Below are 23,290 nucleotides of genomic sequence, written 5' to 3' on the forward strand. Positions count from 1 at the left end.
GAGCTCTGTGTATCTGTGAGATTCAAGATACCTCAGGGAAATAATGTAAAAGAGGTAAGAAGATTAAATGTGGGAAAATTGCTTTCTACTTGCTTCATGATTAATCCTTTTCTTCTACTCACTCAGAATGGGTTTTTCATCAGGATTTTCCCATTAAGTTTGGTTCCTACAGTGTTCAAACAGCCATGGACACCTTCTGTCACTTACCAACGTTCTACACGGTGACATGACAACAGGAAATCATCTTCATTAGGGTGTCATCTGATGCAGAAGACAGTTTGAAGTCGTGTTGACACTGAGCTACAGAAGAATGGTTTTTAAATAGTATTGAAGATTATGAACTCAGTTTGGGGATGTTCTCCCCTCCCCCTTGCGATGACTCAGCGCTGGTGGGGCTTTTTGGACAGAGCAGATGCCTCCTACACCTTCTCTCAGCAGCCAATAGGATGGTGGCTGCTATTTCTGTGTGAGGTGCACAGATGAAGGAGAAGGTGCGATCGGAGGAGTTTGCGAATGTGCTAATGCTTCGGCTGACTGAGGAGTTTGGTTATAGGATCATTCCCTCAAATTAATGTAATGGCACAAATTCCATATTTTCATCTGGAAAAGCTCATGCAGTGATAAAGGGAGGTATTTTGGTTCCCTTTGAAGCACATTTGCACTCTTTAGCTGAGTAGTACTCGTGCCGTGCTGGGCACCAGGAATACCGTAGCTGCCTTTTAGTCCTTTTATTTCTACTCTTTACACACAGCGCTGGCCCCCACTTAACACGCACAGTCCTATGGCGTGCTCGCTCACTGCTGCCCCCTACAGGCTGTCTCTCTCGCCCATCTTTCACTGAAAACGCGGATCTGATTCTCAGCGTTTTCTCCGTAGGTGGTGTTTTCCTAATGGGGCTGCTAACTGTTTGGAAAGTTTTCCGTGTAAAACCTCTCTTGTCAATCACGACTTCCTGGCTCTTATTACCATATAGATGTAAAACAGCTGAATGAACAAAGGGGCTCATGGTAAGAAGGGAAACAAGGAAGACTTCCAACAAATTGGCTTTTAATTCCTCTGCTGCTGAAGCTGTAACTTCTTCTGTAAAATATGATGCCAGATAGACTGTGGTTTTGTTCTTCTGTGACTAAAATCCAGCAGCTTGGGGAACAAAGCATGCGCTCAGCACAGATCCATCTACGGGAATCACTGCAGCTTCAGGGAGGGAAACTCACCAGTGCTGCTCCTCTTTTCTCCAGTGCTTAGATCCCTGCACCATTGTCATTATTATTATTATTATTATTATTTATTTATTTTTTTGCAATTGCAGGGGGCAGCATGGTGGTGCAGTGGTTAGCACTGTTGCCTCACACATCTGGGACCCGGGTTCGAGTCTCCGCCTGGGTCACATGTGTGTGGAGTTTGCATGTTCTCCCCATGTCGTCGTGGGGTTTCCTCTGCCTACTCCGGTTTCCCCCCACAGTCCAAAAACATGCTGAGGCTAATTGGAGTTGCTAAATTGCCTGTAGGTGTGCATGTGTGAGTGAATGGTGTGTGAGTGTGCCCTACGATGGGTTGGCCCCCCATCCTGGGTTGTTCCCTGCCTCATGCCCATTGCTTTCGGGATAGGCTCCGGACCCCCCGCGACCCAGTAGGATAAGCGGTTTGGAAAATGGATGGATGGATTGCAGGGCTAGAATCCTAATGATGAACAGAAAAGCCTCCACAAATGCCATCATTTCATCAGTCAAGCCCACGACTCTCTTCGGCGGTGACGATTTCTGTGCCACGCTCGCATAATCCTTCCGAGCGCACATGCAGTGTGCAGAAATGCCCAGAACCCTTCCTGTCACATTTCTAGTGACACTCGGAGTTCCCAGCTGACAGCAGACTGTCTTCACATTTACATTTCCGGGAGTTTTTCTTTTGATGTCTGCCTTCAGTTCACAGGGGGGTGCATGTCCTACCTTCCTCTGCTTGACCTTCACGCAAAGTTCAGGCCCCAGCAGAACCAGGTTGATGGAACCAGGAGCTCATGCTCATTGCTGTGGTAAATACAGGCATTATGCCGCTGCAACATGAAAGGCAGTCATTATGCTGGCATCTTTTAGATTTTGTCTTTGTGGATGCTCTCTGTTACCCTTAAGGACAGTTACCAGGCTTTCAGAAGGCACTACAAAGAGACTAACTTCACTGTTGAGGATAATGAAGGATATCCGAAGCACTTCAGCATGTCACAGAAACACTGCAGCGTCACAGAAACACTGCGGCATGTTACAGAAATACTGTGCCGCGTCACAGAAGCACCTGGGCATGTCACAGGAGCACTGCGATGTGTCACAGAAGCACTGCAGCATCAAAGAGACGCTGCAGCATCACGCAAACGCTGCAGCCGCAGTAGCACTTCATTGTGTCACAGAAGCGCTGCAGAATGACTGGAACACTGCAGCGTGTCACAGAAACACGGCAAGATGACTGAAACACTGCCGTATAACAATAGTAATAGAAAGAATGAAGATCCCCTCACAGATATTCTGCAGTGTATCATTGAGGCTGCATATGTTTATTCATTCATCCTGCCATTTCACCTTAAAACCAAGCATCTCAGAGCCACTTCGAAGAACAGCCTAAATGTAATTTACCCTGAAGTGTTATTTGCGGAACTATACAAAGAATGCTTTTAAATCGAACTCGTTTTTATTCCGGAGCACTGAATTGGCCCAGAAGAGTGAGGTAAATACGCCAGTGTGGTGAGCGAGGCCCTGGAGCTGCATTGCCACCTGCCTGGTGCCCATCCTCCAACTGCGCCTTGTATTTATCTGGAGCGGCAAGTGGCTCTTACTTTATGAAGCTGCTCGGAGGGAAGACGGTGGGGGTGCTGCTCTGGGACTTTGCTAGTATTTTTGCCACTCTGTCTCTTTGCATTACAAATCAGGAGCAGGGCAGGTTTCCTGCACTGTGTTCTGGGCCCATAGCAGGTTCCGTGAAGGGCTTTGTTTCTGAGAACACGCTGAATTATTATTCAAATGAGCTGCAAAGTGCGTTAATATTCATTATCGAGAAATACATCCAGTACTCAATAATGCGACAGAATGCAAAATAGAATGAACCCAATAATTTAAAAACCATTCATTTGTGTAATTATTCATTCTGCTTGTAATAGACTGGGAGATTAATTTTATTTCATTTGTTGTCGGGCACATGGCATGACTTGCTGCACGAGTGCCGTAGGACCGCAAAAGTGCATGCTCTGGATTTCCCGCACGCTTTTGGAAGGACGGCTGTCCGCACGTCAAACCAGATTAAGTCGAAGTCTTATTGGTGACGTGTACATGCTCGGTGCATGTATGTGCAGTGAAGTGCTTGGTTCAAACATGAAACATGAGTATGAAGAGATAAAAGACGACATTAAACAATAAGCATGGAAAGTGCCCTTTTTGGTCTTTTCAACCTGGTCTCCTTTTCATCCTTCTTCAGGCTTCCCAAAGCAACCCTAACCCTCGAACCCATGTCATAAACTCAGCATTCCTTAGTAATGGTTACATTTTCTTTAAAGGGCCACGTTCCCAATTCATTGGTCACCGTCTGGGTAGCACCGAAATGACATCCGAGCGTGCCGATATCTCATCAGCGTCACCCTGCTGGGAGATAAATTTGTTATCCATACTTCAAGTATGACTTCAGCCCATCTCAGCTCGTGTGAGCAAAGAGAATCACTGGAATTTGCTTGAAGTCTTTTTTTTTTTCATTTTACCTGCTACCATTCCTGTGCCGCTGATGCATTCAGCGCAGACATGCTCTCCTCCCCAAGCTCGGCACTGATCCTGCAAACATGATCTTGATTGGCTTTAGGGAACAGACTAAAGGAAGCCTGAGGATTATACACGTGAGTCACAGCGAGCAGACAAGGAGCCTCGGAGTCATTGTTAAGCTGAAAATCCGATGAATCCTCCAGCGAATCGTGACCATGCCGATTCATGGCTGTATGTGGGAACGTGACCCATCGTAATTATATTTACCTGATTCAGTAGCACATTCAAGGGAAGCAACTTTTATCCAGTTATACAGCTAGATATTCTGCTGCAGTTACCTCCTACTAACACTAACCCTGGTAACCCAACTTTAGCCATGCCAACTCTTCTAACCCTAACCTTGCTTACTCTGCTAACCCTATCGCTGCTAACTGAGCTAACTCTGCTAGCCCTAATTCTGCTAGCTCTAACCCTGCTAACACAACCCGAACCATGCTAACTCATCCAAGCCTAATTCTGCTTACTCTAACTGTAATTCTGCTAACACCGCTAACCCTAATCCTGCTAATTATGTTAACTCTAACTTTGCTAACGTTAACATTGCTAACTGTAATCCAAGCTCTGCTAACCCTAACCATGCTAACTCTGCTAACTCTAACTTTGCTAACCCTACTAGCACTAACTAAATGGATGTATAGGTTAAGAATCCATCCCTGTTACCATCATGCTACCAGCTGCACTTGAGGCTCAGCATCATCTCCGTTAGCGAATGTGGAGTTTAGCGTGGAGTTGGTGCAGTGACAGCAGTGACAGTGTCTCACCCTGGGTGGTGTCACACTGGGGGGTCCAGGCTTGTGGTGTCTGAGCTCTCCTTTCACTGAGGCGTCCCTGAAGTGAGGTCCCTGACACACTCGTGTTTCCCGCTCAGGTCCGTGGTGGCTCGCTGCCACTATGAGGCTGCTGTGGAAGTATCTGGACAAAATGAGGTGTTTCCGGAAGCGCTCGGTCATCCCCCTCCTGGGGGCGCTGGTCACCATCCTCCTCTTCCTCAACCTCTACATCGAGGATGGTTACGTGCTGGTGAGTTTGCAGCCGCCCCTCTCTACGTGACATCCGGGTGACTGATCAGGGTGTAGCTGTAATCAGCGCTTTTCTTTTGCGTAACCATTCCTCATAATCATGGGGTTTTATGATCTTTAGAAATATCCGACCTCCGAAGCTATGCTCGCAGTGAGATGCTACAGCAGTGGTATTCCATAGCTTGCTGCAAAGACAACAGGCCATCGCTGTTTGCCCTCTGGCCGCTGGAGGACAAACAGGGATCTCTGGGGCTTTGCAAACATGTTCCAGGCTTATTAAAACATATGCTCCCCCACAAAAGCCTGTGTACACACTCTGCATAAATAACTACAGCAACAATTGTCAGTCCTTAACATCTATATATAAATAACAATAGAATTTCTGAGATTTATTTATTTTTTTTGTGATTCAGCGGAAATAAAAATAAAACAAAAATCCACATTTTCAGTTTGTTTCTGCTTCTCTGCTTCATAGTACGTGCTTTCGTTTTGCATGCCGTGTAAACGAGTCACCTCTGGCAGTACCTCCGGAACGCTCTACATTTCTCTCTCTTTTTTTTTGTGTTCGATTTTAGGAAGAGGACAAAAGGCAACTGAGAGAATCAGCAGCGCACCAGCTGAACTCTGAACGATATGTTCATACATTTAAAGATCTTACCAATTTCTCTGGCACTATCAATGTCACATACAGATACCTGGCCGGGTCGCCTCTGCCACGAAAGAGTGAGTATTTCTCCACCACGAAATTTCACTGCCATCGCCAAACCTGTTTCAGAATAGAAATTTCACTTCACACTTTAATGAACACAGGTAATGTCATGTGTCAGGTGTATTTGTGAGGTATTTTAAAGTCCAGTTTATAATTCTGGAATGTTTTTCAACAGTGTACTCAATAACATGATGGCATATTGATTTTTTTTTTTGAAAGTGTTCTAATAAATAAAGCAAATACATTTTGTAATCAGATCGATTTAATAGCATCTTGTAATATGAAATGATTCCGCGTGACTTTTGCTGATTTTGCAGAGTATCTGACCATTGGACTATCATCTGTAAAGAGGAAAAGGGGAAATTACCTAATGGAGACCATCAAGTCCATTTTTGACCAGTCCAGTTACGAGGAGCTGAAGGAGATCGTAGTGGTAGTGCACCTGGCAGACTTTGACTTAGCATGGTGTGAAGGTCTCGTGCAGGACATCTCCCGGAAGTTTGCTCACCACATCATTGCGGGGAGACTGCTGGTGATCCACGCTCCTGAGGAATACTACCCATCTCTGGATGGACTCAAGAGGAACTACAACGACCCTGAGGACAGGGTTCGGTTCCGCTCAAAGCAGAACGTGGACTATGCCTTTCTCCTCAACTTCTGCACCAACCTGTCTGACTTCTACATGATGCTGGAAGATGACGTCCGATGCTCTAAAAACTTCTTGACAGCCATGAAGAAGGTCGTCACCTCCAGGGAGGGGTCCTACTGGGTCATGCTGGAGTTCTCCAAACTGGGCTACATCGGCAAGCTCTACCACTCCAAGGACCTGCCCCGGCTAGCCCACTTCCTGCTGATGTTCTACCAGGAGATGCCCTGCGATTGGCTGCTGATTCACTTCCGAGGTCTGCTGGCCCAGAAGGATGTCATCAGGTTCAAACCATCGCTGTTCCAGCACATGGGATACTACTCCTCATATAAGGGTGTAGAGAACAAACTGAAGGACGACGACTTTGAGGAAGACTCCTTCGACATCCCAGACAACCCCCCGGCCAGTCTGTACACAAATATAAATGTGTTCGAGAACTACGACCCCACCAAAGCGTACAGCAGCGTGGACGAGTATTTCTGGGGCAAATCCCCCTCAACTGGAGATTTCTTTGTCATCATGTTCCACAAATCGACCAGGGTCAGCAGAATCAGGATCGTCACAGGGACCGATGACAGGCAAAATGACATTTTGCATCATGGAGCCTTGGAAGTTGGGGAGAAGTTGGTTGGCACCAAAAAAGGCAAGCAGTGCTCGTCATATATCACGCTGGGGGAGTTTAAACACGGAAACATCGAGGTTCAGAATGTGCACCATAAGATCTCATTTGACATTGAATGTGTGCGAATTGTGGTCACTGCTAGTCAGAAGGAGTGGCTCATTATCAGGAGTATTAGTCTTTGGACTGCGCCTCCTGCAGGTCACTAAATGCTCTGCAGTCATGTGATGGCGATAACCCTAAATTAGCATTCATTTGTCTATTTACTTGATTACTAATTAATGCTGTACCACAAGAATGCAACAGAATCCCGACGATGACCTTAAAATGAAAATGCATTTGGAATAAATCTCACAGCCGGCTTGGGCCAGCTGACAGTAAATGTCACTGTTGAGGAGACGCACGTCACTTTGAAATCCCCCCAAAAACAGAGTAATATCCGTCGTTTGGTTTAGTTTTGGTTTGTTTGTGATGATCACTTAGTCACCCAAGGCCTTTCTGCCGGCTAGCTGAGTAATTCGCCTGCCGTGTGAAAGGAATCCTGTGACTTTTCTGCACAAAGAGTTTGTCCTTACATCACGCTGGTGCTGAAAATAGGCTTTGGCACAAATGTGAAACAGGCCGACTATTTCATGTTTACGTCTCTCACTTGGACCTTTGAACGGACAGGTGACTCAAGTGTATTACTGGAGACCAGTGAATTAATGCACAACTGCTAAGCAGGTGGACCTGGTGGTACTGACAGGCAGCCGTGAGCCGGTAAATCAGACAGCACCTCGTGTACAGAATCACCTACTGGGCGCCTTGTTCAATCTCTCAGAATCACCCTCCATCCCAAGCTTTAATTACCAGCTTCACGACTGGGCTCCACTGCTGTTGGTTCTTCCTTCTCTGCTGCACACGTTCACCACCCAATGTTTAAATGCATCGCATGCGGTAACAACAGTACCTTAGTGAAGTGTGATTACTGTGCACTCCTGCATCACGTAGGAGAGTCTTTAGACAAAGAAGATTTAGATTTTGCGAGAGTCCAAAGGGAACATACCTGATGTTGCTACGAATGCCACACAGCAAAAGAAAGAAAGAAACCTGTTTATGGGATACCTACGTTCCTCAGGAATTGCTATGTGGTACTTCTGCTGTCTTGGAATGTTGACATAGCATCTAGTTTGTCAACAGAACCTCTTCACTGCTGTTCCTTATCCTTAGATATGTCATATGTGTTTATTTATGTGGCTTGATACACAGATCTGTAGTATATTAGCATGAACCATCGTATTAACTGAAGTCCTGAGGAGGTATTTTAGCAGATATTGAGTCACGGAGACATTGCTGTTGTGACATTTCACACTTGAGTCTCATCGGAGCTGGAAGAAGGTGGGCACTTCATTTGTTTATGTTTACACCGGGTGACTCACTAGGGGCATCTCAAAGCCATATAAACGACGAAAAGCAACAGATTCATTGAAATTCATAATGGAACATGGTAAACGTGGCGCGGGACGGAGGTTTGTCTTCCAAATAAAACTGAGTGATGTCGCGTGGTGTCCTGCATGTTACTCGGGGCTGTGGGGCCTCAGGGGCCCGCCTCAGGGGCCCGCCTCGTGTCACTCTTTGCTCCTATGGAAAACCGCTCGTCCGGTTTATGTATTTCTACCTTACAGCTGCGGATGGTGCTTCTCATGCACCGAGCGGGTCGCCAAACAGGACAGGACCTGCCAAGCTGTAAAGTGTTTTTGTGTGCTTTTTTCCACGTTGTATGTAACACTGTACTGTATGTATATTGTAAAAGGATAATTACATATATTTTTTTACATATGTATCAGTGTAGTCGTGGCTTTGTACAGACGAGTACTGTATTTAATTGTAGTATAAATGGTGTTTAAACCAGACGATTGACATGACCACAAACAAATCTACCGGCACTGTCCAATGGCCAAGCAAAGCACCAACGTAACAGTTACATCACCGGACAGATTAACCAATGAAAATCAACGTGAGAGTGATCCAATCAGATTAACGGTGTTTACAAGTCAAAGATTGCGACTATCGATCATGTACAGTGTTCTGGTATGCGCAGCGGTTTTCCTGTGAGTTTACTTGTACTCATTGTGTATTGATACAGAATTTAATGTCAGACATGCTTGTATTTTGATACAAAAAAAAATACAAAAGACAGTCGAAACACTGGAGTGAAACTGATTAAAAATAAACAGATACATGCAGGAATATTTGCAGCTATTTATGTTTTATTTTCACTTAAGCACTTGCAATTTTAAAATGGTCTATTGTTTAAATGACAGTGGGATAATAATCTAAGAGGGACATGCAAGTGGGATTGGGGTTGGGAGGTGGCTGGGGGGGAGGGGGGGTGGACACCTGCTTCTTTTGCCCAAATGGGGTCCTTAGTGCCCCCCAGGGTCAGTATGCAGTGCACATGACCCTCCCACCAAGGCAGAGAGGAACGAGGACCCCTGCAGGCCCAGCCATCGAAGCAACCTGGAATTGAAGTGAGCTGCGGCTATGCGGCAGGAACCGGTTCCACATGTGACAGATGTCAAAGTGGTCAGAAAACCAATACTTCATAATAACTCCGAAAGGACCTGGCGGGAGACACCATGAAATCAATTTCTGGTTGCCATGCGACCACTAGCGATAGTAAATAAAAGAGTAACCGCGGAATGGGGCGATACAGAGGCAGCAGCACTTGGCAGAATGCAATCTATATTATAATGGAATCACGCCTGTGAAATTCTGCCATCGCAGGAGGAGGGGATTCCTCAGCCCCGTCTTCCATTCAGCGCTGTGCATCTAAGAATAAATAAGTAATATTTTTATGTGTAGTAAGGAAAACGTCTTTTATATTCACCAGAGTAGCTGCCGAAAATGATCTCGATCGTAGCTAAAGCCCGACATACGATCACGATGACCACAATCACATAACAGTGCACGCGACAGTATTCCATGGTCATAATCAAAAAATCCGTGGACTACAAGCCTGGTAAGTTACTGGTGTCACAGCCCAGGATGGATGCCGGAGACTGCGAGCGGCTGTGTGACCCCCGACCCCCCGCTATCTCTACACGGGTGTGGTCTACAATCTGCCAGTTTACACAGACCTGCTTGGAGAACCAGCTCGCTGACGCACCTCAGCTTACACCTCGCTTTTATTAACGCGAGCTCCTTTTCCTTGTATTCCATAATGTTAGCATGCCCCATGGGTTGGGCAGACAGTCAACCTTGGACCCCCATATTTTTTTTCCTTTACTCTAGAGTCTTTGATTCCTCTTTTTCATAGTCTTCTGATGGCTGGCAGCTCTGGGTGCTCAGGGTTTTGGGAACAAGGCAGAACAGGAAAGACACTTGGGATAAATTGCTTGTAATTGGTTTGGAATGACTTGACAGTGATTCATACATAATGCATACCGGTGAAGCGGTGGTGGTGAGAGTTTGCCTGCGAGATGGATTGACTCATATCTGATTAATTAGAGGTGCTGGTGAGCACGAGACTGCGGTCAAACGCTTGACGGGACTCCGGCTCCAAACCCACGTGTTCGGGCAAACTGGGTGTCAGAGCGATTCGACTCGCGTCTGGTATTTATTATAGTGATGTTGATGGTTTAATGAATTATGGATGTGCGGCCTTTTTGCTTGTTCTTTCTTACGACAAGAAGTTCATTCAGCACTACGAAGATCACATACAAACAAGTTAAGCCGAATCCGAGTTGCAATGCTATTTTAAATCCCACAAGTCATTTAATTCCATTTTCTAAACAACGAAATTATATGAACATAGTTTTGTGTTTCTTGGGCAATTAAACGTAACTCATTATCTAATAAATAATAGGAAGTATGAAACTGAATTATTTTAATACCGTGCTTGCGTTGTCTTCATTAGGAAACTGCAACTTGCAACCACCGGCTGATAAATTTGAATTAGTCTTTAAAACATCTTTGTCAGGCAGCTCTGGGGTGTTTTGATATTTTAGGTGGTGCTGTAAGTAAAGTATTCTGCGCTGAAGGGGATGTAAAGCCCCACCAGGGCTTGGTTCATGCAAAGACACTGTCAGTGTGTATTTCCGAAGGGGGAAACTACGTGATTCCCCACCCATTCCGGATCATATGAGCGAAAGAAGCGCCCCGCACTCTTCATCATCATATTGGCGATACAGTAAACCAGAAAGCCAGGTCCACTGCTTTATTACAACACTGCACGCCTGACTGAGATGAAGTTCCACATCGTTTTGTTGAAGGGCAAGTCGATAATCATTACGGAGTGAGCAGCCCTCTAAGCATATTCTATGCAAATGAGGATACAAGCCTACCCTGAAGTCACTTACATGGTAAAATCATACATTATTGATGTTTTGTCCCATATATGATTAACTACATTAATTACATCACATACCATTTAAAGCTCTATCGCTAATACACGGGTGTCAAAATGAACGACGAAGAAATCAACACAGTCGTGATACTGTTCACAGATAGCAGTGACTGCAGTTTTTGCATAAGCTTTGATTTTTATGAAAAAGAACCCCCTGCTTTTAGTGGTGAGTGACGTTCAGTGCCCACATAGAGAAGAAACATGCGCCAGAGTTCTTTTGTCCCAGCTGAATATAAGCAGCTCTTCAGTAATGATTTTCTGGGCAGATGGAGTACAGGGTTACCATGATTCTTATACCATCGTCTCTACAGTCACCGATAATGCAGATAATCCTGACTGCATCCTGCTCGAAGTTAAATTTTTAATTTTACGCAAATGCATGCCCTCCTTACTGGCATAGAAAAGCAAAAATATTTATCAAACAATCACCACCCAAAACGTAGGACTGGCCCTCTTTGCATGAGAAAAAATATTTACAACAAAATATTTTTTCCGAATTGAGCAACAATATCCAAATCATGTGACTCTACTGCCCCCTGCTGGCGATGGCTCGTTTGGGTTTAGTTCAAAATCAGAATTTTTCGCATGTGACACATCGGTTTAATTACATTTGTTGTCAAACAGTGAGACACCGTTTTTTACGTTTAAGTGCACGCGATATACACTGAAACAGTCGTTTGCGCATAATCATGAAGGTGTCATTAAAATGGACTATCTGGTTTTAATAGGAATGGAGAATGTTGCTGAAATTAACTGCCAAATGACACATATTTATAGTACTGTTTGGTAATGAATACATGTATATAACGTGAAGCTGTTGTATCATTGCTTCATTAGGAAAAAATGTAGGTCTACAAAATCAATGCACGGTACTTGTGTTTATATGCATGTTTATTCACCTATCAATATGGCAAACCGCTTAGGTGAGGCTTGGCGGTCCTGTGAAACGATGCTTTGCTGAATGGAGGCGGTCCTAACGAAAACCTGTAACACAGCCTGCATATACTGTAAAAAATCCTTATAAAGGCCAATGCACTATACGGAAATCAACTTAGGAGTCAGCGAGTCTTTTTTAATTAGGTGACACGTTGCATTAAATACGCCAGGTTACCTAGCGTACTTGGTCACTTGATTTAAAGCGCCATCTGTTGGCCACTTTGCACGTCTTTCGTGTAAGTATAAACGAGGTGTAACAAACCGAACATACTTTGCTTCAGATTTTATTTTTATAACCCATTATAAGAAAACTGGAAAGATAGCACATGAAAGCAGGTTTATGGACACTGAGCGGCGAAGAGACGGCACGGCGTTGGGGGAGGAGCGCCTCACATTGTGCGTCAGTCCCCCGCGATGCGCTTTAAGATGTACGGTCTCCTCCGGCCACTGCTTCCAAGCTGCCTTTTCAGGATGTAAGGCCACCTCCTCCTAGGTACGACGTCTCTGTTTTCTACCCGCTACAGAAAAAAAGCAGATGCGGCAGTTCATCAGCACCATTCATCTCGGTGCATAAACGTATCACGTGTTTTACCCCAGTGAATAGCCAGCTAAACGCAGCGCCTTTGGGACGAACCCAAGCTGAGACTCAAGACTAAATCAGTTTGGTCCATAGAAAAGATTTCTGCCTGCTGTATGACTAAGTATAGGACTACTTAAGGCTGTTTAAATACTGTCATTCTGCAATTACATGTTATAGGATGAAAGTCAGCCTTTATTAGTAAAGTCAACGGATAATAATAATAATAATAATAATAATAATAATAATAGTAATAATAATAATAGTAATAATAATAATAACAATAATAATAATAATGTGAAGGTGGATAAAATACGCCCATTCCTTTTCTCCACTCACCTTCCAGGGCTGCACTGAAACACAAAGCGTCTGCAGGCTTTGCAGAAGTTTCAGTGTTTTGGTGGCGTTTGGGCGCCCCCTGGTGGCGAGCTCTTCCTCTGCGCTTAACCACGCATCCTGACCCAAGCGGCTCAAAAGCCCGCAAACATTAAGTAATATCGTCCTCCAGTAGGGGGCACCCAGTTTGCTCACCTGTGAGAGCAGAAGCGTGTACCTATTAGCTCACCAATTTCGGCGAGGGACCACTGCGGCAATGAAGATAAGAAGACCTTTATGATTTAAATTTAATTGTGTGCAGTACACTGCAGGATTTCGGAAACATTTTTGTCAGTTTCTTAGTAGAGAATCATAAATTAGCCAGGAAATAGAAAAGTCAATGAGAGGAAGCAATGGGGATGTAATAACGACTGTTTTTATGAATGGTCATTAAACAATTATAAGTCATAATAACTAAAGTATTTCGACTCAGTGTGAATTGCCCAACTAATTGAGTGTTCATAAGTAGTTACAGATCAATGATATCCAACATAAATGAGCTTTTTATAGAGCTCTTTCCTAAACAGCATTGCTGTGGGACTGCAGGGCTGGTGGATTCGTCCCTCAGTGACGTCAGGAGCATCCATACATGTATCGTTCCTGCTGCTATGCTAGGAAGCAGGTCTCAGTGCGACTAAACTGCAGCCAGATGTCCAGTGGGACAGTGCCACCAAGCCAGGCAGATCACAGCCAAGCTGTTCAATGCTAACTTTCAGCACCCTTCACTTGTGTGACATACGTGCTGTGCTGTGGTGTAGTGAAAAGACAATCCAAGGAGTGGTTCTTAGGCAAGCGGGGCTGTACCGAGCAACAAAAAAAAAAACAACTCCACAAGAAACAAAGGACCACAAGCGGGGTCAAAAACAAAGTGGGTAGACAAGAAGTAAACCAGGGAACAACAGAGGAACAATCCCAATGACCAACTGAGGAACAGAATGAGGAACAGAATGAGGGCTGGCACTTCAATACATGTGCGACGATGGCTAGACAGGGGACAGGTGTGGGCTATAACCAACTAACCAAACACTGAAGACTAGACAAACAAGACGCAGGTAAAGGGTAATTAACACTACAGAATCAAAGACTAAGGCATTCTGGGAGTATCGCAGACACACAGGCGGGGTAAATTAGAACCAAAGACTCAAAACAAAGACCTAAACTGGAATATAAAAACAAATAACCAAGGTCACAATGAACTAATGCAGCGGGGACAGATCCTAACACATACACGATTAGATCATTTAGGAGACGCCTTTATCTAAAGCAGTGGTTCTCAAATTCGGTCCTCGGGACCCACTGCCCTGCTTCTTTTCCAGCTATCCCTGCCCTACACACTGCTGATTACCTGGATCAGGTGTGTTCAGTCAATCAGAAGCTTAATGACAGCTGGAACTTGTGTGTGGGGCAGGGATAGCAGGAAAACAAGCAGGGCAGTGGGGCCCGAGGACTGAGTTTGAGAACCACTGATCTAAAGCAACATGCAATTAAGAAAGCAAGGTTAGACAATCCTTGGAGCTGGGGTTTGAAATGTCGACCTTTTAATCACAGGCATGGGGTCCCAAACCACAGAGCTACACATCACCCCAATACAGCGCAGTTTAACAACACGTGCCGGTAGTTTCTGGGATAGGTTCCGGACCCCCGCAATCATGAACAGGCCAATGGGTGTAGAAAAGGAGTGGATGGACGGACAGAAGGATGGACGGTTGTACAGTTTACTAGCAAGTTGTCCATAAGGGCTGTATGGAACAGGAAATCAGAATTAAACAGACAGACAAAAAAGCCTTAATTTGGTGTGAGAGGGAGCGTGTGACGTGGCGGCTGTGTGGCTCGTCTGACACGCTGCTGCGCTCTGAGTGGCGTGGAGAAGCAGCAGGCAGGCCAGCGCCTAGCCCCCCTCCCACGAGCGATTACACACTGTCCTGTATCGCTGCCCAAGAAGGCATCTATCTGTCAATTGTTTGCCTAATTGCCCTGGAAACTGTGACTTTCTATAATAGTATTTAAATGTAAATGTACGACGTGCTCTTTCTATATTTATAAGACTGTGAAGCTGAGGGTAGCCTCTTCCTTCCTCTTCATTTGCATTCATTCAGGTATATGAATTCAAGTCTTTGTAGAAATATGTTACCATCAGAATGTGCTATACATAAAATGACATCACATCAATAATAAAACAGTTTTCAGCTGACACGTGACTAAAAATGAATTAAAACCTCTGGTTTTTTTTTTGCCTGAGAGATCTGTGTGCGGTCATTCCACTAACTAAACAGTAGGGGGCGCAGTTGTACAGAAATAAATCCCATTGATGCGCTAAAGCCAACACACAGAGAGATGGAGGTAGGTTGAGCGGGAGGGACAAACCTTCAAAGTGACCAGGCTGGTAAGTAGCTGTCCCTCTGTGCTTTTCCATTTGTCGTCTGAGCCTGTTAGAGAAGCCAACAAACAACATCCACATTGGTAAGTGGCTCTTTTCCAAAGAAGGGAAATGGAAGTGATATCTCTGGAATTACTGGGAAGGCTGGACTAAGTTACCCCAGGAGATCTTAGTTAAGGAGGCCTTCTGTAGTTAGCAGAATGGGATGGTTTGGCAACACCTTAGCATCTCTGATGATCTGCATGGTTATACATTTTGCAGTTTAATGCCATGGATTCCTATAGCGTCTGACAAGATCCTTCCACCAAATGTTTGGTGTTAAACAGCTATTCCACTGTATTTTTCCAAAGACGGCGATGGGAATGGTCTCTGAATGGATCATATGCCATCAGACGTTCCGGTGCTGCCCTGAAGCATTCCCATCAAACACAACACAGTGGGAATTCCCGCGAAACATTACGGATCCCACCGCCTCTCAAACTGTGCTGTTCTTTGACATGCATCGAACCAATAGAGGAGCATGTCCAGGCAATCTGTAGATGTGAGTATGAACCTATTGAGCATAATGGATCTTCATTAGGCGAAAAAGGAGATAAGTATATGACCACAGGCACCATAGTGCAGCATGTTTCAGATCTTTGACAAACAGTAAACAAACGTGGGAGGTGCCTCCTTCAGAACTGTTTTTCACTGGATTCACGTTCCTCGCCAAGACACCGAGCAGAGGAACTGTGCTCCCGCGGCCAGTAAAAGTGAATGCTACACACGAGACTCACTGCAAACCTGTTTCACAATAAAATGTCATGCACTATTTTATTCATGACATTGCTCTGACCAGTGTCACCCTACAAATCAAAATACAAATACAGTGAAGTCAAATGCTACCTTAGAGTACTCTGAAATACTAGTAATAATAATACCAATAGTAATATTACTCAAATTAAAACACTACATGGAAACTACAGGCAAGCACCTTCAATGTTTCAATGGCACCGGAAGGTATGATCATCACTGCAAATTCAGTCACTGCAAATCAGGGCTGCTCACCTGCCCACTTCCATAGACCATACCAGGTTCAGCCATATATACGCTACTCCATGCAGACTTTCTGCGAGTTCCGTCTGTAAGTACGGGTCCTACCTGTGCAAACTCCCCCACATGCCAGAAAGAGAAGCAGAACACAGACCAGGATGGTCCTCATCGTGTCGGATCCACCGCTGCTGTGTCCAGGCATCCACACGTCCATAAGGTGAGGATCAGTGCCCCCCCTCCCCAGCTGCCTGTGTTTAGCAGAAAAACAGACAGATCCCAGCCCCCGCTGTAGATGCCCGTGTGTGATGTCAGGCAATGTCCCTCCACCTCTTACCTGCAAGCCCCCCACCCACGTCACCCGTGCGTCACATGGCACTCTGCTTGTGCGTCGCTGTTGGGGTGGGTGTGTGTGTGCGAGTGGGGGTGGGGGGTCTACACGTCACCGATTCATTTTGAAATTGGCTTTCAGGCCCACAATGACTGCTGCTACATTCTTGTTACATCACAGACAGGTAATAGGGTCATAGGGAAGCAGCCCCTCCCTGCTCAATCTTGCAGATGTTTTTGATGCAGAATAAAGATGCATGACGCGGGGGGCGCTTGGCGGGATGCGGCAGTCTGGTAGGCAAAGGGGTGAGATGATAATCATTTATAAGCAAAAGCATATTTTTACTTGGATACTTCCCTTTACTCCTCTTCTTTCTTCACATCTTTTTCACAAAATATTCTCCATGTTGGTGTAGTACAGTGGTGTGGTGCAGTGGCGTAGTGCAGTGATGTGGTGCAGTGGGTAGCACTGTCATCTCTGGGAGATGGGTTGAAGTCTCCAGTAGGGTTCTATGTGCGGAGTTTACATTTTCCCCCTGTGCTGTCTTGTGATTCTCTCCAGGTAACTTTGCTTCCCCCCCCACTGTCCAGAATATGCTGAAGTTAATTGTTATCAAATTGCCTGTAGGTGTGAATGGTGTGAGAGTGTGTTCTGTGATGGGTAGCTGCTCCACGCTGGGCTGTTCCCCAAAGGCTCTATACTCCCTGCAACCCTGAATAGGACAAGTGGTTTCAGAAGATGGATGTTTCACACATTTTGCACCTACCTTACCAGTTTTAAAATTAACTATTATATTTTGCGCTAGTATATAGGTTATACCGTTTAGATCAGCTTTAACCTTAAATGTAAGATAAAGTAAACCTGAATGTAGCCTCGACATCAGGCGGTTTGGACTGGGCTGTGTCTTTCAGCAGGATCGGGACGTCGTCCCTCCCTCCCCCCAGACTGGAAATGGGACTCCCTCCCCCAGACTGGAAATAGGACGGCCCCCCAAGGCAGCCTGCCGAAGTGCGGGCTTGTAACTTAACAATTTGTGGACTCGGTCGCCATGCCATTGAGAACACAGGCGTACATGCTACCGTCGCACCATGCTGGCACCGTGGTAAAGTCCCGGGACGCTTGTCTGGACCTCGGCGAGCTGCCATGGCCCCGTTTGGAAGAAATTTCCTGAAAGCGCGCTTGAAAAACAGGTACTTCAAAATGTCAAGAACTGGGGCCGGGGCTCTGCAAGGTAGCGCTACTACTTAAAAAGTTTTAAAATGAATTTTAAGACCTGTTGGTGGGAGTTAGGGGGTTATTTCGTTTCTCTACCAACATACTGGGTTCGTGCTCTCGCTGTCTGCAGGATCTATATTCTCAGTTTCATCATAATGTTCAAGCAAGTCGAATAACTTCCACTTTCTCTGATACCCCCAACTAAATTTCAACAAAACAATCGAGAGAGTTTTGGGATTGTTTTAAAAAGCAGGGCACGGTATTTTTAAACCGAACTGGTGGATTTCTGAGCTGTCGTGTTTATTTCTCACCACGTTAATCCTCTGTGATGGCATGCGTTAGCCGCGCATTGTCCTGTTTTAGGTTACAATGCTATTGTGTCACCGCATGCATGTCGCGTTTGGCACCGACCGTCCTTATAATTAACTTAATACGCCCTCTGTGACGGTGCCCTGTAAATGGAGTATTTGCGTGTCTGATTACAGTGAGCCTGGCTACTAATTACATAGATCTCATCACTATGCGGAAACCACCATGTAGATACAAATATCCTGCTGGTTTTAAGGTTTAAGCTGCACTTCACTGGCATTTTCTTCTGGTAGTATAAATTATTGCAGCATACAGACCCGCATGAATATGAACTATGAAACTTATAAATCCCGTGTCTGACTTTATTCACTAAAGTATAGACTCTTGTATCTGAAAGTACTCATCAAAGATTTTATGGAGTGGCACTCAACTCTTGTTTGCAGAAAAAAAATGTTTTACGCGTGCCACAAAAGACAAAATCTAAGCTTGTAAAATCTCGGAGAAAAATGTGATGCAACATCCAGCTAATGTGGTTTCCTTGTAATGTAATACGGTGTCGTTTTTATAGAAGCCTAATCATGTGAGAAATGCGCGCGAGCTGGGTCCCCATTCCACAGTAATAATTACGTGTCAAACCTTTTATCAATGCTGGCTCCTGCTGATAACCCAGAGGGTTTCTGCCTTCTGCACTAGGATAATTTAGTGTGCAATTTACTCCGATGGTTTGGTTACCTTTTGAGGTGCGGTGGGTGGACGACAGTCGAGTGTTGAAGAATGAACGACTGGGATGCCTTTGGCGCCACAGGCGGGTACGATGCCGCTTGTTTTACTATGCGGATTCCTGTAATGGTTCAGACCTACAGAACATCAAATACAGGTTTTTAAGGGGAAAATTACTGTAAGACCCCCATGCGTGAGGCACAGTGGAGGGAAGGTTATCGCTGGCAGTGTTCCTGCCTGCACTGCTCTCACTGCATGTTTGGTCTTGGAAAAGTTGGCTTCAAATGCTCAGGCTAGATTTTCACCTTTGTTGTGGCTCAGACTGGAGATTTAAGTAACTCGGGAGAGTCGTCTGAGGCGTGAATATCTGTACAGGTGTCTCTTTCTCACAGATTATACAGAGGATGTTTCTGTCTACGTTGTATGATGTTCTCAAATATTATTACACTAAATTTTCGCTCATATCTCAGTATTTACACTACAGGAATTTAAAATGTGTGTTGACAGATTGAGTAATGAATTTATTATTGTACTCCATGTTATCAGATCTGGTGCAGATCGCAATCTTACTGAATTTCTAAAAGCGCCGCAACGAGACCTGTGAGCTCGTGGTCATAAATGCACACGAACGCTCATATATAAAAGCATTTGTCATTATGTAAGGTATCCGAAGGTTTTGGGATGGATTTACTGTTATTTATTTACCCCCAAAATGCCCGAAAGCACCTCCTGATTAAATGGGCAGTCAGGTTTTTACCCAAGGTGTTTTCATTCCTTATAGTTAATGAGCAGGATGCATTGCCTACTCCCAACATGTTGGCAATTTTCATATTTCTGTACCTTAAACCACGGTTCTTCGTTTGGGAAACGAATCCAGTCAGCCACATGCTTCCTTTATAGCCATATAAATTTTTATTTGCTTTTTATTGGGTGTTTTTATTGCTTATGTGCTGGCTGATGTGTTATGTATGAACCCCCACCTGTGAGGAAATTCTGTTACTTTGTAATAGACAATAATTCAGTTTAGTTTTATATAGCGCCTTTCACAACAGTGTTGTCCCCAAGGCGGTTTATATGAGTATTTTGTATTACATTCCTACATGATTTATACTGAATAATTCGAAAACCTGGACAAGGGAAGACAGAATTGATAGAAAGTCAGATGACAGCAGAGGAGATAAAATATACTTGAATATATAAGTGTATGTTTACTGTTCCTGTGACGTTGTTTTAAAATAAATATCCAGGTTTTTTTTTTTAGCACAACAATAGGACTCTGGCTCCCACTGTTTCACATTCCATTAAACTTGATAAGCTTTTTTTTTTGTTTGCTTTCCTGTGTACGATTTTCGGTCGTGGATATCAGGTATTCCTCACATTAACGCCACCTTTAACCCTAAAAAGACGGGTCTGTCTCACTGTACTCCTCCGCTTGAGAGAGCATGAACAGTGTGTGCGTTCGAAACCTCCCAGTTGCCTCACAGCGTCCTGCTCTCATGCAGACATTTTCAGCTTCTGGCTGAGGGCAGAGAGGAGGTGAAACTGAACTGCTACGAAGTCTAACCGTCAGCTCTGTGCAAGCTAAATGGAATTCTTATTTTATAACTGATTTCTTTTTTTAGGAAACAATATCTGACTCTGTGGCCTTTTGTTCGTCTCTTGGCTGTTTTTATGGACAATACTATTGTTCGTGGAAAAACAAAGCAGAGGGCCCCCTTTAGCTTTCTGCGGCTGTATCGTCAGCTGCAGATTTTCAGGTTAACTAGTGCAGCAGTGAACAGGGAATCCCGAAAATGGCGGAAATGTTCCAGGATGCAACCACAGCCCCAGCGATTGCTGAGGAGGACAAACACAGGTGTTTCCTCTGCAGAAGAGTGGATTTCCTACACAGATATGAGACATTATTTTGGAAAAATGGATTTATTTTTCACAAATGCCGTGGTCTCCTATTTTTCATTGCATGATGGGCACATTTACCTTGCAGGGTGATTTTTTCCACAAATCAGTGGCTGATGATTCAGGCCCCCCACGATGAGTCCTTTGTGTGTGTGACTATACTGTGTAGAGCCCTATAGCATTTCATTGCTTTAGCGCCTCTCGTTCTCCTCAAATGCCTCTGTCTTAAAATGTAACATGTAGCGCTAATTGCAGTTAAATGTCTGCAGTACATTTTTTTCTGGCACTTTACACAATCAGGTTGTTTGTCTTTGTTCTCTGGGTAACTAACCATTAACCTGCTTCAACATACCTGCATAGCTTTTGCACTGTGAGCAGCACCACAGAGAATGTGAAGTTCAGTGTCCTACTTCATTTCCTGATACGATGTAGCCTGATATCAGAACACTGCAGGACCCTTTAGAGCCGGGGTGTCAAACTCCAGTCCTGGGGGGCCGGAGACCTGCATATTTTTGAGTTTCCCCCCATTCGACACACCTGATTTAACACAACTCCTTGTGCTAATTACCACACAGCACTTTAGCTTAAACATTTGTGGTAGAAAAGGGAAAGAGCTAAAGCTACACAGGGCTCCGCCCCCCCAGCACTGCAGTTTGACAGCCCTGCTTTAGAGCATCTGAAACAGCATCTTTCCTTTAATCTGCCAGTGTAATCCAAGCGGCATAATCATCAGCTTAATTTCAGAGGGTCTATCAGGGGGCATTCTGCAGTTTGAAAGTCTGTACTGGATGTACTATTGAGATATGGCAGTGTTTGTCCACCCAGTCCTCGGCACACCTGAACCAGCCAATCAAGAACACAGAATACCTGGTACAGATGTGCTGGAAGCTGGGAGGGAGCGAAAATGTGGACTGTCTGGGGGTCCCTGAGGGCTGAGTTCAGAAACACAGGGATATGGAATATAAAATGAATAGCGACTGGCATGTTGTTTGTGTGATGATGAGGTCACAGTTAGGGGGTGTGGCATTGTGGATAGCGTTGTTTGGTAGAGTGATCAAAAAGACGAGAACGTGGCACTTCGAGTATCTTTCGGCCAGTCTGCTTTCTCAGGGTCATACTTTGATTCGTCCCCATGCTCTGGGCTCCTCTCTGATCACAAAGGTCGTCTTCATCACACTGCCCCTCTCAGGTTGCCATAACGGGGGGAGGGCAGCCCCAGAGACCTTCAAGAGTGTAGTGGCATTGTGTATCCATGAGGCTGACAGGGCCAGCCGAAGAGAGTGGGCAAGCCGATCATGCTAATCGCACTGCTGTGCGCTAAGTGTATTACTATATGCTAATCACACTGCTACACCGTAATCCTATGGCTATGTGCTAATCGCACTGCTACAGGCTAATCCTATGGCTATGTGCTGATCACATGGCTATGTGCTAATCACACTGCTACACCGTAATCCTATGGCTATGTGCTAATCACATGGCTATGTGCTAATCGCACTGCTACAGGCTAATCCTATGGCTATGTGCTGATCACATGGCTATGTGCTAATCGCACTGCTACAGGCTAATCCTATGGCTATGTGCTGATCACATGGCTATGTGCTAATTGCACTGCCACGCACTAATCGCATGGCTACATGCTAATTCAAATGCTACAGGCAAATTGTACGGTTGGGTGCTAATCTCACTGCCATGAACTAATCACATGGCTTCATGCTAATCGCACTGGTAAGCACTAATCACACTGCTACAAGCTAATCATATGACTTCACGCTAATTGCACTGCTACATGTTAATTTTATGGCTACACGCTACTTGTGCGACCACACACCAATCGCACAGCCACACACAAATCATACAGCTACAGGCCAGACAATCTGTATGTGAACAGATGATTGGAAGCAGGAAGTGAACATGGTTACTTTGGCTAGTCATCTACTGGTTACAACACCGGTATTTACTTTACTGTATAAACTCACACACGGGAAGTTTCATAGTTCATATGTGTTAGTCTGAATTGAGAAACTGAGTTTATAGAAAATCCATCTTAATCATTATTCACAGTTTATTTATTTTATTTTATTTTTTACTTATACCAGGTCTGAAAGTAAAGACATTCCTCCTGGAAAGGAGATTCAGGTGTGGGTCTGTCAGGAGGAGAAGATCGTGTGTGGGATCAGCAAGCGGACCACTTGCTCTCACGTAGTACAGGCTCTTCTGGAGGACCACAGGAATGTCCCAGAAAACCAGAGGGTTCTGCATGGTGAAGCCAGTGACTACTGCCTGTTGGAGAGATGGAAAGGGTTTGAGCGAGCCCTCCCCCCGCTCACACGGATCCTCCCCCTGTGGTCGGC

The 23,290-nt window shown here is 44.9% G+C and overlaps 3 protein-coding genes across 6 annotated transcripts in view; 2 read left to right on the forward strand and 1 right to left on the reverse strand.

Moving 5' to 3' along the window:
• The window catches only part of mgat4c (mgat4 family member C), a 74,108-nt gene extending 65,113 nt beyond the window's left edge, over positions 1-8,995 (forward strand). For all 3 annotated transcript variants that reach the window (XM_049015544.1, XM_049015553.1, XM_049015563.1), the window contains 3 exons: positions 4,660-4,811; positions 5,386-5,533; positions 5,837-8,995. In XM_049015544.1, coding sequence (XP_048871501.1) covers positions 4,660-4,811; positions 5,386-5,533; positions 5,837-6,993 — 1,457 coding nt within the window. In that variant the 3' untranslated portion in view covers positions 6,994-8,995. The remainder of the gene's footprint in view (positions 1-4,659; positions 4,812-5,385; positions 5,534-5,836) is intronic.
• Positions 8,996-12,413: 3,418 nt separating this feature from the next.
• nts (neurotensin) lies at positions 12,414-19,127 on the reverse strand. Its single transcript, XM_049015659.1, has 5 exons — positions 19,053-19,127; positions 16,577-16,716; positions 15,424-15,485; positions 13,024-13,215; positions 12,414-12,625 (listed from the first exon to the last, which is right to left on the reverse strand). Exons 2-5 carry the CDS (start codon positions 16,680-16,682, stop codon positions 12,509-12,511), a joined length of 477 nt encoding a protein of 158 aa, XP_048871616.1. The 5' UTR covers positions 16,683-16,716; positions 19,053-19,127; the 3' UTR covers positions 12,414-12,508.
• The window catches only part of rassf9 (Ras association domain family member 9), a 7,888-nt gene continuing 2,376 nt past the window's right edge, over positions 17,779-23,290 (forward strand). The window contains exons 1-2 of one of the 2 annotated variants that reach the window (XM_049015578.1): positions 17,779-17,986; positions 23,036-23,290. The exon at positions 23,036-23,290 is cut by the window's right edge and continues 2,376 nt beyond it. In XM_049015578.1, coding sequence (XP_048871535.1) covers positions 17,940-17,986; positions 23,036-23,290 — 302 coding nt within the window. In that variant the 5' untranslated portion in view covers positions 17,779-17,939. Of the gene's footprint in view, positions 17,987-18,089; positions 19,130-23,035 lie in introns of those variants that run through there. The other variant, XM_049015587.1, reaches the window with a different exon arrangement.

This window comes from Brienomyrus brachyistius, chromosome 1, assembly GCF_023856365.1.
Source record: "Brienomyrus brachyistius isolate T26 chromosome 1, BBRACH_0.4, whole genome shotgun sequence".
NCBI classification, from domain to species: Eukaryota; Metazoa; Chordata; class Actinopteri; order Osteoglossiformes; family Mormyridae; genus Brienomyrus; species Brienomyrus brachyistius.

Coding starts and splice junctions, on each gene's coding strand:
- nts (XM_049015659.1), bottom strand. CDS start 16,682: ATGGACGTGTGGATGCCTGGACACAGCAGCGGTGGATCCGACACGATG. Junction 15,486..16,576: donor ATGTGGGGGAGTTTGCACAG/GTAGGACCCGTA, acceptor CTTCTCTAACAG/GCTCAGACGACAAATGGAAA. Junction 13,216..15,423: donor CCAGCCTGGTCACTTTGAAG/GTTTGTCCCTCC, acceptor CTGCTCTCACAG/GTGAGCAAACTGGGTGCCCC.